The sequence below is a fragment of the Sminthopsis crassicaudata genome, chromosome 6 (genome assembly GCF_048593235.1).
Source record: "Sminthopsis crassicaudata isolate SCR6 chromosome 6, ASM4859323v1, whole genome shotgun sequence".
NCBI lineage: Eukaryota > Metazoa > Chordata > Mammalia > Dasyuromorphia > Dasyuridae > Sminthopsis > Sminthopsis crassicaudata.
In genome coordinates this window covers 49,568,597-49,583,219 of record NC_133622.1, presented here as the reverse complement: position 1 = coordinate 49,583,219, position 14,623 = coordinate 49,568,597, and the positions used below count along the sequence as shown (strand labels likewise).

General features: G+C 32.6%; 1 protein-coding gene across 1 annotated transcript in view; it reads left to right on the top strand.

The window, feature by feature from the left end:
- TECRL (trans-2,3-enoyl-CoA reductase like) overlaps positions 1–14,268 on the top strand; it is a 164,673-nt gene extending 150,405 nt beyond the window's left edge. The window contains exons 9-12 of the mRNA XM_074276759.1: positions 9,135–9,192; positions 12,206–12,291; positions 13,069–13,114; positions 14,017–14,268. Coding sequence (XP_074132860.1) covers positions 9,135–9,192; positions 12,206–12,291; positions 13,069–13,114; positions 14,017–14,144 — 318 coding nt within the window. The 3' untranslated portion in view covers positions 14,145–14,268. The remainder of the gene's footprint in view (positions 1–9,134; positions 9,193–12,205; positions 12,292–13,068; positions 13,115–14,016) is intronic.
- The last annotated feature ends 355 nt before the right edge of the window (positions 14,269–14,623 follow it).

Sequence of the window (14,623 nt, the reverse complement as noted above, 5' to 3'; positions counted from 1 at the left end):
TCCCTAATGTTGGAATCTTTGGGTTTGTCAAAGATTAGATTGCTATAGATGTACCCTTTTTTGTCCTTTGTATCTAATCTGTTCCACTGATCTACCGGTCTATTTCTTAGCCAATACCAAATGGTTTTGGTGACTGCTGCTATATAATATAGCTTTAGATCAGGTACACTTAGACCACCTTCCTCTGAGTTTTTTTTCATTAGTTCCCTTGCAATTCTTGACCTTTTATTCTTCCATATGAATTTTGTTGTTATTTTTTCTAGGTCATTAAAATAGTTTCTTGGGAGTCTGATTGGTATAGCACTAAATAAATAGATTAGTTTGGGGAGTATTGTCATCTTTATTATATTCGCTCGGCCTATCCAAGAGCACTGAATGTCTTTCCAATTATTTAAATCTGATTTTATTTTTGTGGCAAGTGTTTTGTAATTTTTCTCATATAATTCCTGACTTTTCTTTGGTAGATGGATTCCCAAATATTTTATACTCTCAACATTTGTTTGGAATGGAATTTCTCTTTGTATCTCTTGCTGTTGCATTTTGTTAGTGATATATAAAAATGCCGAGGATTTATGTGGATTTATTTTGTATCCTGCCACTTTGCTGAAATTTTGAATTATTTCTAGTAGCTTTTTAGCAGAGTCTTTGGGGTTCTCTAAGTATACCATCATGTCATCTGCAAAAAGTGATAGTTTAATTTCCTCATTTCCTACTCTAATTCCTTGAATCTCTTTCTCAGCTCTTATTGCCGAGGCTAGCGTTTCTAGTACTATATTGAATAGTAATGGTGATAGTGGGCAACCTTGTTTCACTCCTGATCTTACTGGGAAAGGTTGCAGTTTATTTCTATTGCATATTATGCTTACTGACGGTCTTAAATATATACTCCTGATTATTCTAAGGAATAATCCATTTATTCCTATACTCTCAAGAGTTTTTAGTAGGAATGGATGTTGGATTTTGTCAAATGCTTTTTCTGCATCTATTGAGATGATCATATGGTTCTTATTAATTTGATTATTAATATGGTCAATTATATTAATAGTTTTCCTAATATTAAACCAGCCCTGCATTCCTGGAATAAATCCTACTTGATCATAGTGTATTATCTTGGAGATGATTTTCTGAAGTCTTTTTGCTAATATCTTATTTAAGATTTTAGCATCAATATTCATTAAGGAGATTGGTCTATAATTTTCTTTCTCAGTTTTCGATCTACCAGGTTTAGGTATCAGTACCATGTCTGTGTCATAAAAGGAATTTGGTAGGACTCCTTCATCCCCTATTTTTTCAAATAATTTATATGACATTGGGGCTAATTGTTCTTTAAATGTTTGGTAGAATTCACATGTGAATCCATCTGGCCCTGGGGATTTTTTCCTGGGGAGTTGATTAATAGCTTGTTCTATTTCTTTTTCTGAAATGGGACTATTTAAGCAATTTATCTCCTCCTCTGTTAATCTAGGGAGCCTATATTTTTGGAGGAAGTCATCCATTTCACTTAAGTTATCAAATTTATTGGCATAAAGTTGGGCAAAGTAACTCCTTATTATTTCTCTAATTTCCTCTTCATTGGTGGAAAGATCCCCCTTTTCATTTGTAAGACTATCAATTTGATTTTCCTCTTTCTTTTTTTTGATCAAATTTACCAAAGGTTTATCTATTTTATTGGCTTTTTCATAAAACCAACTCTTGGTTTTATTTATTAATTCAATAGTTTTTTTACTTTCAATTTTATTGATTTCTCCTTTTAATTTTTGTATTTCGAGTTTAATTTTTGGTTGGGGGTTTATAATTTGGTCTTTTTCTAGCCTTTTAAGTTGTAAGCCCAATTCGTTAATCTTCTCTTTCTCAATTTTCTTCAAATAAGCCTCTAAAGATATAAAATTTCCCCTTATTACCGCTTTAGCTGCATCCCAAAGATTTTGATATGATGTCTCATCATTATCATTATCTTGGGTGAAATTGTTAATTGTTTCTATAATTTGCTCTTTCACCCAGTCATTCTTTAAGATGAGATTATTCAGTTTCCAATTACTTTTTGGTCTATTTACCCCTAACTTTTTACTGAATGTAGCTTTTATTGCATTGTGATCTGAGAAGAAGGCATTTATTATTTCTGCCTTCCTACATTTAATTTTGAGATCTTTATGTCCTAGTATATGGTCAATTTTTGTATAGGATCCATGAACTGCTGAGAAGAAAGTATATTCCTTCCTATTGCCATTCAGTTTTCTCCAAAGGTCTATCATACCTAGTTTTTCTAATGTTCTATTTACTTTTTTAATTTCTTTCTTGTTTGTTTTGTGGTTTGATTTGTCTAAATCTGAGAGTGCAAGGTTGAGATCTCCCACTATTATAGTTTTACTGTCTATTTCTTCTTGCAGTTCTCTTAACTTTTCCTTTAGAAAGTTAGATGCTATACCACTTGGTGCATATATGTTTAGTATTGATATGGCTTCATTATTTATGCTACCTTTCAGCAGGATATAGTTTCCTTCCTTATCTTTTTTAACGAGATCTACTTCTGCTTTTGCTTGATCTGAGATAAGGATAGCTACCCCTGCTTTTTTGGCTTTACCTGAAGCATAATAGGCTCTGTTCCAACCTTTTACCTTTACTCTGTATGTATCTTCCTGCTTTAAGTGTGTTTCCTGTAGGCAACATATTGTAGGGTTCTGCTTTTTGTTCCAATCTACTATCCGTCTCCGTTTGATGGGATTGTTCATCCCATTTACATTTACAGTTAAAATTACTAATTCTGTATTTCCTGCCATCGTATTATCCCCAGATTATGCTTTTTTCCCTTGACCCCCCTGATCCCCCTCCCCGATATTTAATTTACAGACCCCCCTTGTGACGCGCAACCCTCCCTCTTTTTTTTTTTTTTTTTTTAGGATCCCTCCCCCCTCCCTCCAAGTCCCTTCACTTATTCCCCTTTTCCTTTTCCCTTTTCCTCTCCCCCCTTTTAATGAGGTGAGAGAAAATTCTCTGAAAAACAAATATGTTAATTATTTACTCTTTGAGCCTCTTCTGATGAGAGTAAGATTCACACAATGATTCTCCCCCTCACTAAGTTCCCTCAGATATGGTGTATTTTCTATGTCTCTTCCTGGGATGTAGTTTCCCTCTTTTTATCACTCCTTCCCCTTTTTCTGAACCGACCTCCTTCCCTTTACTACACCCCCCTTTTTTTCTTTTATATCAGTATAATCAAATTATCCTTGAGTATTTTTTATATACCCACAACAGAGTTACAGTTCTCAAGGGTTCTGTGTACCTTTTTCTGTTTCTCTTCAGTCTTGTGGATGTAGATCAAATTTTTTGTTTAAGTCTGGTTTTTTTCTTAGAAACATATAGAATTCCTCTGTTTCATTGAATGACCATCTTCTTCCATGGAAAAAGATGCTAAACTTAGCTGGGTAGTTCATTCTTGGTTGCAGTCCTTGATCTTTTGCCTTACGGAATATCAGGTTCCAGGCCCTTCTATCTTTTAATGTGGAGGCAGCCAGATCTTGGGTAACCCTTATTGTGGCACCTTGGTATTTAAATTGTTTTTTTCTAGCTGCTTGCAGGATTTTCTCCTTTGTGTGGTAATTCTGCAGCTTAGCCACAATATTCCGTGGTGTTCTTTTTTTAGGGTCTATTTCAGAAGGAGTTCGATGAATTCTTTCCACATCTACTTTCCCTTCTGTTTCTATTATATCTGGACAGTTCTCTTTGATAATTTCCTGTAAAATAGAATCTAGGCTCTTTTTTTGGTCATAGTTTTCTGGAAGTCCAATAATCCGCAGATTATCTCTCCTAGATCTATTTTCCAGGTCTATAGATTTTCCCAGTAAGTATTTGACGTTGTTCTCCAGCTTCTCATTTTTTTTGTTTTGTTTGACTGATTCTTGGGTTCTCTGTGAATCATTCATTTCTATTTGTTCCATCCTGACTTTTAAGGAGTTATTTTCTTCTTTCACAGTTTTTAGTTCTTTTTGTAAATGCCCAATTTCGTTTTTAAATGAATTATTTTGCTCTATTGAATTTTTTTCCATTTCCCTAATTTTTTTTTTTGAGAATTATTTTCTTTTTCCAATTCAGAAATTCTATTTTCTTGAGACTTTTTTATCTTTTCCAATTCAGAAATCCTACTTTCCTGTGTTTTTTTAACCTTTTCTAATTCACTAATTTTGTTTCCCTGCATCTCCTGTGAATTCTTTATTTTTTCCAACTCCAATTTCAGGACGTTGTTATTCTCTATCATAACTTCCCTTTCCTTGCCCCATTTTTCTTCGATCTCCCTCAATTTCTTAAGAGCTTCTTCTAGGAGAGAGTTATGTGATGGGGGGCAGGAATCGTTCCCCTTTAGGTTGTTATCTTCTGAATCTTTGCTGTTAACTTCCTCGGGGTTGGGTACCCGCTCTTTCTCTGTATAGATGGAATCTATAGTTTTTCTAGCTTTTTTGCTCATACTTAAAAAATGTTTTGGGGTCTGTCCCTGGGGTAGGAAATTATTGACTTCTTTACCAGCTTCCTCCCAGACCGGATGGATGCAGCGGCCCCTGCGCCCGTGCTAAGAGAGAGCTCTGGGAGAGAGTTCCCCACCCCCTCCCTGGAAGCGCCTCAGAGGTGATTAGCACTGCTGTGCTTTGAGGGCGTAGAATAGTGAAGACAGCAAGAAGCTCAGCCTATGTGTCCGGGTGAGGAGTGGATGTCTGCAGCAGGTGACGTGAGAAGCCCCTGCGCTCAAACTGGAAGTGTCTGCCAGAAACCGAGGTCCCTAGTTCAAAGGTTCAGCTTCTCTGGGACTTCCTGGAGCTGAGTTCCACTCCCTCCAGCTAAGCTAGGCCGTGTGTGTTGCCTTGGGCCGTATCCACCCACTTGTCAGTCTCTTAACTATTCTCAGGAGGTAGCTGAGGCCACACCCCCTGGTGAGTCTGCCGAGTCACCCCCAGGGTGGGGGGGGGGGGGAAATCTAATCTGAGTTTTAAAATATTTTGGCTTTCTCTTCTGAACTGCTAAATAATTAGCAGAGAAGAGCTAACAGCCTGTGCCAGATTCCTTTACCTCAGTGGCTTCTCTGATCCCAGAGCCCCTCCCGGCGCAATGGGCGCAGTGTGCCCCTACCCCACCGTCTGTGCTGGTCTTTCTTATTCCTCCCCTGAGAACTGACCTTTCCTGTTGAAACTCCAGATTCTCTTCAGCTGGTAAGTCGTGCTTCCAGTCCTTGTGGTATCTATCAGTCCTGAGCTAATTTTGAGACTTAATTTATCTAATTGGTTGTGAGGGAGTGAGGACGTTCACTGAGTAGTGTGTTTCTTCTCCGCCATCTTGGCTCAGCCCCCCCATCATTTAATAAATATAAAATCTGAGACTTGTACATATAAGTGACTTGTCCCACAATTATCTATCTTGCAAGTGGCAGAGATGGAACATGGACACATTATTTTTTAAAATCTAAATATAATATTCTCTATTGTATCATGTTTACTCTGCAACTCCATGTACATTATAATAAACACATAGATTGCATATGGAAGACAGGATTCATACACTGACCTAGCCCATTCTGAAGCTAGATTTCTATCTCCTATACCATGCTGCCACTCAAAATTAAATTTTGAAATGCAAACATATAATAATTACATGAGGAGAATCTTTTACTATTTTCAATTCATCAAATGCTTCTTATGCATCTATTGTGGGTGAACCATGTGTCAGACATTGAGGATACACAGATAAATGAATATAATTTTGCCTTCAAGAACCTTTTTTCATATGGCATGAAATATATATGGATATACATATAAAGAAATAACAAAATAGCATTTTAAATCATTCAACAAAATGCTAATGCAAAGGTAAGAAGAGAAACTTTTTGATGGAGGCAGAGGAGAAAAAAGAAGACTTCATGAAGAAGTATAACCTTAGTATTTTTTTTTACATTATCTAAGTTTTATTGCATTTGTATTTACTTTTTTTAATTAATTTTATAACATTTTTTGACAGTAGATATGCATAGGTAATTTTTTACAACATTATCCCTTGTACCTTCTGTTCCAAATTTTTCCTCTCCTTCCCTCCACCCTCTCCCCTAGATGGCAGGCATTCCCATACCTATTAAATATTAAATCATAGTATATCCTAGGTACAATATATATGTACAGAACCAAATTTTGTTGTTGTTGTTGCAAAGGAAGAATTGGACTCAGAAGGTGAAAATAATCTGAGGAGAAAAACAGAAAATGCTAACAGTTTACACTCATTTCCCAGTGTTCCTTTTCTGGGTGTAGCTGATTCTGTCCATCATTGATCAATTGGATTAGCACTTCCATCAGAATACACCCTCATACAGTATCATTGTTGAAGTGTATAATGATCTCCTAGTTCTGCTCGTTTCACTCAGCATCAGTTGATGAAAGTCTCTCCAAGCCTCTCTGTATTCCTCCTGTTGGTCGTTTCTTACGGAACAATCATATTCCATAACATTCATATACCATAATTTACCCAACCATTCTCCAATTGATGGACATCCATTCATTTTCCAGCTTCTAGCCACTATGAAAAGGGCTGCCACAAACATTTTGGCACATACAGGTCCCTTTCCCTTCTTTAGTATTTCCTTGGGATATAAGCCCAGTAGTAGTACGGCTGGGTCAAAGGGTATGCACATTTTGATAACTTTTTGGGCATAATTCCAGATTGCTCTCCAGAATGGTTGGATTCTTTCACAACTCCACCAACAATGCATCAGTGTCCCAGTTTTCCCACAGCCCCTCCAACATTCATCATTATTTGTTCCTGTCATCTTAGCCAATCTGACAGGTATGTAATGGTATGTAGTGGTATCTCAGAGTTGTCTTAATTTGCATTTCTCTGATCAATAGTGATTTGGAACACTCTTTCATATGAGTGGAAATAGTTTCAATTTCATCATCTGAAAATTGTCTGTTCATATCCTTTGACCATTCATCAATTGGAGAATGGCTTGATTTCTTATAAATTAGAGTCAATTCTCTGTATATTTTAGAGATGAGGCCTTTATCAGAATCTTTAACTGTAAAAATGTTTTCCCAATTTGTTACTTCCCTTCTAATTTTGTTTGCATTAGTTTTGTTTGTACAAAAGCTTTTTAATTTGATGTAATCAAAATTTTCTACTTTGTGATCAATAATGATCTATAGTTCTCCTTTGGTCACAAATTCCTTCCTCCTCCACAAGTCTGAGAGGTAAACTATCCTATGTTTCTCTAATTTATTTATGATCTCGTTCTTTATTCCTAAATCATGGACCCATTTTGATCTTATCCTAGTATGTGGTGTTAAATGTGGGTCCATGCCTAGTTTCTGCCATACTAATTTCCAGTTTTCGCAGCACTTTTTGTCAAATAATGAATGCTTATCCCAGAAGTTGGGATCTTTGGGTTTGTCAAACACTAGATTGCTATTTTTATTCACTATCTTGCCCTGTGAACCTAACCTATGCCACTGATCAACTAGTCTATTTCTTAGCCAATACCAAATGGTTTTGGTGACTGCTGCTTTATAATATAGTTCTAGATCAGGTACAGCTAGACTACCTTCATTTGATTTTTTTTCATTACTTCCCTTGAAATTCTCAACCTTTTATTCTTCCATATGAATTTTGTTGTTATTTTTTCTAGGTCATTAAAATAGTTTCTTGGGAGTCTGATTTGTATAGCACTGAATAAATAGATTAGTTTAGGGAATATTGTCATCTTAATTATATTCGCTCGGCTTATCCCAGAGCACTCAATGTCTTTCCAATTATTTAAATCTGACTTTATTTTTGTGGCAAGTGTTTTGTAATTTTGCTCATATAATTCCTGACTTTCCTTTGGTAGATATATTCCCAAATATTTTATACTATCAACAATTATTTTGAATGGAATTTCTCTTTGTATCTCTTGTTCTTGGATTGTGTTGGTAATGTATAAAAATGCTGAGGATTTATGTGGATTTATTTTGTATTCTGCAACTTTGCTAAAGTTCTGAATTATTTCTAATAGCTTTTTAGCAGAGTCTTTGGGGTTCTGTAAGTATACTATCATGTCATCTGAACCATGAGAAGAACCATGTCTTTCATAGTTGAACATTACACATTCTTGCTACTACTATGTACAATGTATTCTTGGTTCTGCTAGTTTCATTCAGCATCAGTTTATGGAAATCTTCCCAAGCCTTTTAAAAATCAGAGTTTTCATCCTTTTTTATGAACAATAATATTCCATTACCTTCATATACCACAACTTATCCAGGTATTCCTCAATTAATAAGCATCTACTCATTTTCCAATTCTTTGCTACCACAAAAAGAGTTGCTACAAACTTTTTTGCACATGTGAGTCATTTTCCCTCCTTTATGATTTCCTTGGGATACAGACTCAGTAGTATACTATCATTTTTAATGTGAACTTTATACCACAGGAAAAAAAAATATTTGCTTTTTTCTTTAAGTAAAGAAATAAAAGGAAATCCTGGTATATCAGATAATCAAAAGTAGTTGTTGAACTTTTTGCCCCTGCAGAATCTGCACATCATTCAACCATAAGGAAAAATGAAATAAAATTTAGAAATATGAAGAAAAATAAAACTCATTAATATTGTCATAGTAAACTTATCTGATTATTTTTCAGCTAGAAATCTGATTCCTAGTATTTTTCTTCTGAAATTTGGCAAGACCTGGAAGTTCCTTCTGGATTTTCATCAAAAATAGAATCATTTTTTTTTGTTATAATTGTTTTTAAACTAACAACACATATCTGTTATGTATAATAAACCAGTTACCTAGAATACTTGATTATTCTAAACAACCTGTTCTTAGATCTTCATAGAAGATATTAGGTAATATAGCATAACTAGTATTCAGTTTCCAATATTTCATGTTCTTACAAATAATTTATAAATGATTATGTATAACTCTTAAGAATTTGTTACTGGAGATAGGCATGTTGTTTTTATATTTGTGAAGTCTCTTAATGTTTGAAATTATTTTTTCTATTATAATTAATGCACAAATAAATTTATTATTTCATTGAAATGCATATCCAGACATAAGTTCCATTATATATACTAATTTAATAAAGATCATAAAAAATAATATTGATGTTGTTTGAAATATTTTCAGATTTGTGAAGCTGGGAATCATTTTATCAACGTAGTATTAGCTCATCCAAATCATACAGGTTTGTTTCACTTTTTTTTCTTTAGCTGTGATAAAGTGAATGTTGTTGACTGTTGTATTAATATGCCTCAAATTGTGGTCTATATTTCCCTCTCTCTTAAAAAAAATCATTATACTCACTCTCAAGCTAAATGTTATATAGTATATTCCTTCCTGCCTCTCCCAGCCCTTTCTTTTTATGCCTAGTATCTACCAATGCTTGAATTGCAAAAGAGGCTGTAATCCAGAAATACATTTTTTGAAAGAAGATCAAAATAGATCTTGTTATTCAGTGTCTCACCTCTCACTGTTCAAGTTTAAGTGAGTTAATAGTCTGAATGACTTAGCACTGCTAAACTATGAATCAAAATGATCTTCCTTATCTATCCACTTTATTTCAGTGATTCACAAGATGGTCAAATTGCAATTTTACTTTGTGTGACAACAACAACAACAACAACAACAACAACAACAACAAAGTTTTTTTTTTTCCTATTTCTCCAAACCATGTTAGAAATATGTATCAGAATTGTTACTAATCTCTTCAATCAGTATACATTGAATGAATTCATACATAAACTTCTCATCCAAGTACTAAGAGATAAAATAGAAAGAACATTGACTCTTACAGTAGAGGATTTGGGTTCATATCTTATCTATAACATACCTGTGACTTCAGGAAGGTGATTTAACTTTGTTTTGCCCTTAGGTTGCTGATATGTAAAATTAGGAATTTAGAGTAGATAATCTGTAATAACTATTTCAGCTATAGACATTGATTCTAGATGTATGTTGTTGAAGATTAAGTAATAATTTTAACATATTACCATAGCTAATAATGTTCTAAATGAATCAATGAATAATAAACTAACCCAAATCATCAGAATTTAGACTGAATTTTTATTAAATATAACTGACAGAACAACTGGTGATCCAAATGAATCTATAATTTTATTATTATCTGTGTCTTCGCAATGATATAGGATACACTTTATTGAAATAATTCTAAAGCCATGTAAAATTAGAATATATACTTCTGGGTGGCCAAAGAATCAGCATAAGTGCCTCCATGAGTACATCCATGTTACTTATTCAGTATTATTCATAATCTTTTGATATCTTGACATCTTGCCTTATTTAAATTTTGACAGGGCTGGATAAATAATTAATTATATCTCAAAGCAAATCCCCATAGGTTATCACTTATTCTTGCTATGTGACAGAATCATTATAATTTTATTCATACATTTTATGGTATCTATCCCCTGTTTCCTGACATATGATCAGTGTTTTCTCAGCAAGTATAATGGATAAAAATATTATTTCCCTACAAATGACCTATAATTTTTGTACTAATTTTTTTTTTTTTTTTTTTTTTTTTTTTTTTTTGCCAAATTTGTGATCATTAGCAACAGGCATCCTTAGTAATAGTAACATAATACATACATATGACATGGAATGAAGTAGTGGAAGATATTTAACTTTTTTTTTTTTTTTTTTTTTTTTTTTTTTTACTTTGCCTAGTACAATAATTACTGTAGTTTTGGCATCAATATACTAATGTTTCATAATGACCTAAATGTTCTAAGCATTCTTTTTTTTTTTATTGTTTGTGTAATTAAGTCATTCAATTGAGGGAAAATTTTGTGAATCATATTTTCATTTACAAATGTCATAGTAAAGAGTTCAACTTGAAATCATTAAATAATAATTGCTGACTGATATGAAATGCTGACTGAAATGCCTGATAACATTTCAAAAGGGAAGGAATCATTAACAATACTTGAGTGACACATTACTAAGTACTGTGACATAGATATTTGTAACTATTTAAAGTTGTTATTATCCTGATGAATAGTACTGTGGGAATATATGGGGTAATTATTGCAATTATTACAATAATCACAAAGTGTATCTCACTTAGATGCAAAACTAGGAGGTATTTCATAATTCAATGTGCATGCTTCTCTATCTATAACATTTCCCCTTTTGTTGATATTGCATTGCAGTTAATCTCATTTTATAAAATGTTATGATGCTTTTTTATCACTCCTATAAAAGCACCTGGAATCTCTACAACTTGGGAAAATGTGCACAACTAGAAACAAAGTTCAGGGAGAAAATGAAATAAATTATGTGACCTTAAATTAAAAGAAAAGCGTTTTTAGCATAGTTGGAGATAAAAGGCATTTTATTGTGATACAGGTCCTTCAGATGTATACAAAACAAAATGAGCAACAGCTATCAATTAAAGTAGTAAAATGACAAATATTATCATAAAACAAATCCAGAAGATTTTATATTATATATAATAAACATATTGCCTTATGCTATGAGGTATATTAAATAGTGAAATACTTTAACCCATTGGCAAAAGGAAGATCTCCTCTCAAAATATCTATGTGTATGTTTTCAAAGTATTGTTCTCTCAAAGAAAAAGAAATAAGATATTGCCTTGAGATCTATTACAAATTCTACAATTTAAATATTAATTTTATAATATTTTAAATGCTAGATATGAAGAAAAAAATTTCCCCACCTTCTTTAAATATCAGTGAGAATTTATTGGGGAAATGCTTTTATTATTTCTTCAAAATAGAGACTCTATATATTGGCTAGAAATGTATCACATATCTCTTTTGGTCAGCAATCTAGTAGAGAAATTTTTTTCTGCCTCTCTCTTTCTTATTTCTATCTCTCTGTGTCTCTCTTTTTGTCTCTGTCTCCTTGTATTTGTCTCTCTGTTTCTGTTTGTCTCTGTTTCTCTGCCTATCTCTCTGTTTCTGTCTTTTTCTGTTTATCTCTCTCTCTCTCTGTCTTTTTCTGTCTCTCTCTGTCTTTCCCTCTCTCTTTTCTACCTGCATTCTTCCTTTCTCTGTATGTGTTTCTCTTTCCCTGTGTGTTTCTCTCTCTGGGTATCCCTCTCTTTTTATCTTTTTATCACTCTGTTTTGTCTTTCTGTGTCTGTCTATCTCTCATCAATAGCTATTTATAAAATAACAATGTCATTGAATTTCTTTCTTCCTCTTCCAAAGGAAATAATGCCTGTTTTCCAAGTCCAACTTACAACCCTTTCACCTGGTTGTTTTTGTTTGTTTCCTGTCCCAACTATACCTATGAGGTAGGTTCACAACTATATCTATTAGGTAGGTTATCTAATTCCTCTTTTATTTTACAACTGACTTGTACTATGCATAAATAAATATGTCTAGTTATATGTGTCTATGTATATATATGTATACACACACATATATAATATATACATTTACATAATACTATCAGCAAAAATATATTTGTTTGTAAAATTTTTCACATTTTTTTGTTGTTGATTTGATAGCTTCATCAGGCAATAACCTTTGTAAGTGCATTTGCTTAAAATAGGTTTTAATTTATAGAAAATCACATAATTTTGTCTTTTTTGAAAACTATACTTAGTATATAATGTATACAACTTTATACAATGTTTTATAGAAAAAAAATCATGTTTCTTATGAATGCAATATTTAAAAAAAATTATTGCTAGGGGCAGCTAGGTGGTGCAGTGCATAGAGTACCAGCTCTGATGTCAGAAGAACCAGAAGTTCAAATCTAGCTTCAGACACTTACCACTTTCTGTGAACCTGGCCAAGTCACTTAATCTCAATTGCCTCAGGAGGAAAAATATTGCCAGTGTTTAATTAATCTGTTTCTAAACTAAACGTTTAGTCCTTTGGGAGCAGTTTTCATCATTGTGTTTGTTTAACCAATCAAACATTGTTTCTAAGCTTTGTTGTCACCTAAAAATTAAAATTATCTTTCATATTTTTAATAATTTAATTTAGATAATTAAATATTTTCACTACTACAATATCAATTCATAACTTTGCATTGCTTGCTAACATATTTTTAAATGTTTCAGATTGGGTCATGGATTAGTTTCACAATTATGACACAAACCCTACCAGGTAAGATAATACCTAAATTCTTTAACAATTAAAAAAGTTATACATAGCATAACAAAAAATAATTTTTGGGAACAAGACAATATTAACTAAAGCTGTAACTGTCATGACAATGATCATCAGTGTGAAATCAAAGAGGAAAGGTCATTATATTTTCATGTTTATATTGATTCCTTATATTGCCAAGTGTTTTAAACATAGTTTTCCATCTGTTAGGGAAGATAATGTATCTTTATGGAAATGCTTTAAACACATATAATGAATTATATGGCAACAAAAATAAATAGCAAATATTTGTTATATATTGCATGTGAAGACCTCTTTTTTGGCTGGGGTGTGTGTGTGTGTGTGTGTGTGTGTGTGTGTGTGTGTGATATAAAAAAGTTGATTTTTGAAATCAACTTTGACTTTGACTTTAAAAAGTATGACATTTATTAAAATTAATTTACCACTTAACTTCTCATTGCATGAAGTAAACGTGGGTGTTATAATTTCTATGTAATCTATTAGGACAACTCATTTCAATTATTTCAAGCAATTTATATTTTAAATGTAAAATTGCATTAAATTTTATCCAATTATATTCCCTAAAATGTTTGTGTATATATTTTGCATTTATAAGTCCAGTTGAAAAAATAAATTTCTAATGTCATAATTTAGAAGTTTTCTATCATTTCAGGAGTAAGAGAAAAATACTTATTAGCCATTCTGTACTAATGTACTATCCTTGTAGTTACATTCTTTCACTTAAAAATGACCATTTAAGAGAAATAACAAAATGAAAAGTTGTATAATATTTGATATAAGGTTTAAAATCCATGGATCTTTTTCTATTTTGTAAAATTATGAATTCAAATACACATAAAAATTGAATGGCACTGTTTATCATATTTCTTTTCTTACAGTTGGAATTTTTGCACTCCTATTGAGTATCCAGATGTCACTGTGGGCACAAAAGAAGCATAAAGTTTATCTGAAGAAATTTGATTCTTATGTATATAGGAAATCAGCAATGATTCCTTTCATATTGTAAAGGAGGGGAAATATGTAGGAAAATGACTCTTTTATGTTCACACTTTAAATGTCTTTATCGTAATTTGGAATCCCAAAATCAAATCAGATAAATTAAAAAAAAAAAAAAAAAAAGAAAGAAAAAAAAGAGTAAGAAGGGGGATTACATAATGAGACCTCTCAGGTTTTGGGGAATTATTTCCTAAACACAACTTTGTAGAAAATGTGTTGTACAGAGCCCTGACTTGGCCACCAATCAACTGAATGATCTTTAGCATTCCATTTAATTTTTGTGGGCCTTAATACAAGAATCTAGAATTCTAAGTTAACATTATTATTTGCTTTGCACTATAACAATATGCAACAATACGCAACCTGGAGCTTTAAGTAGAACATTTTTCTAGGTAGTTTTAGGGGGATTAAAATATTTAAATTATACAATTCCAATTTAATAAATAGCTAGTCACATTTCTGAATTTATATAATGAATTATTAAATGCC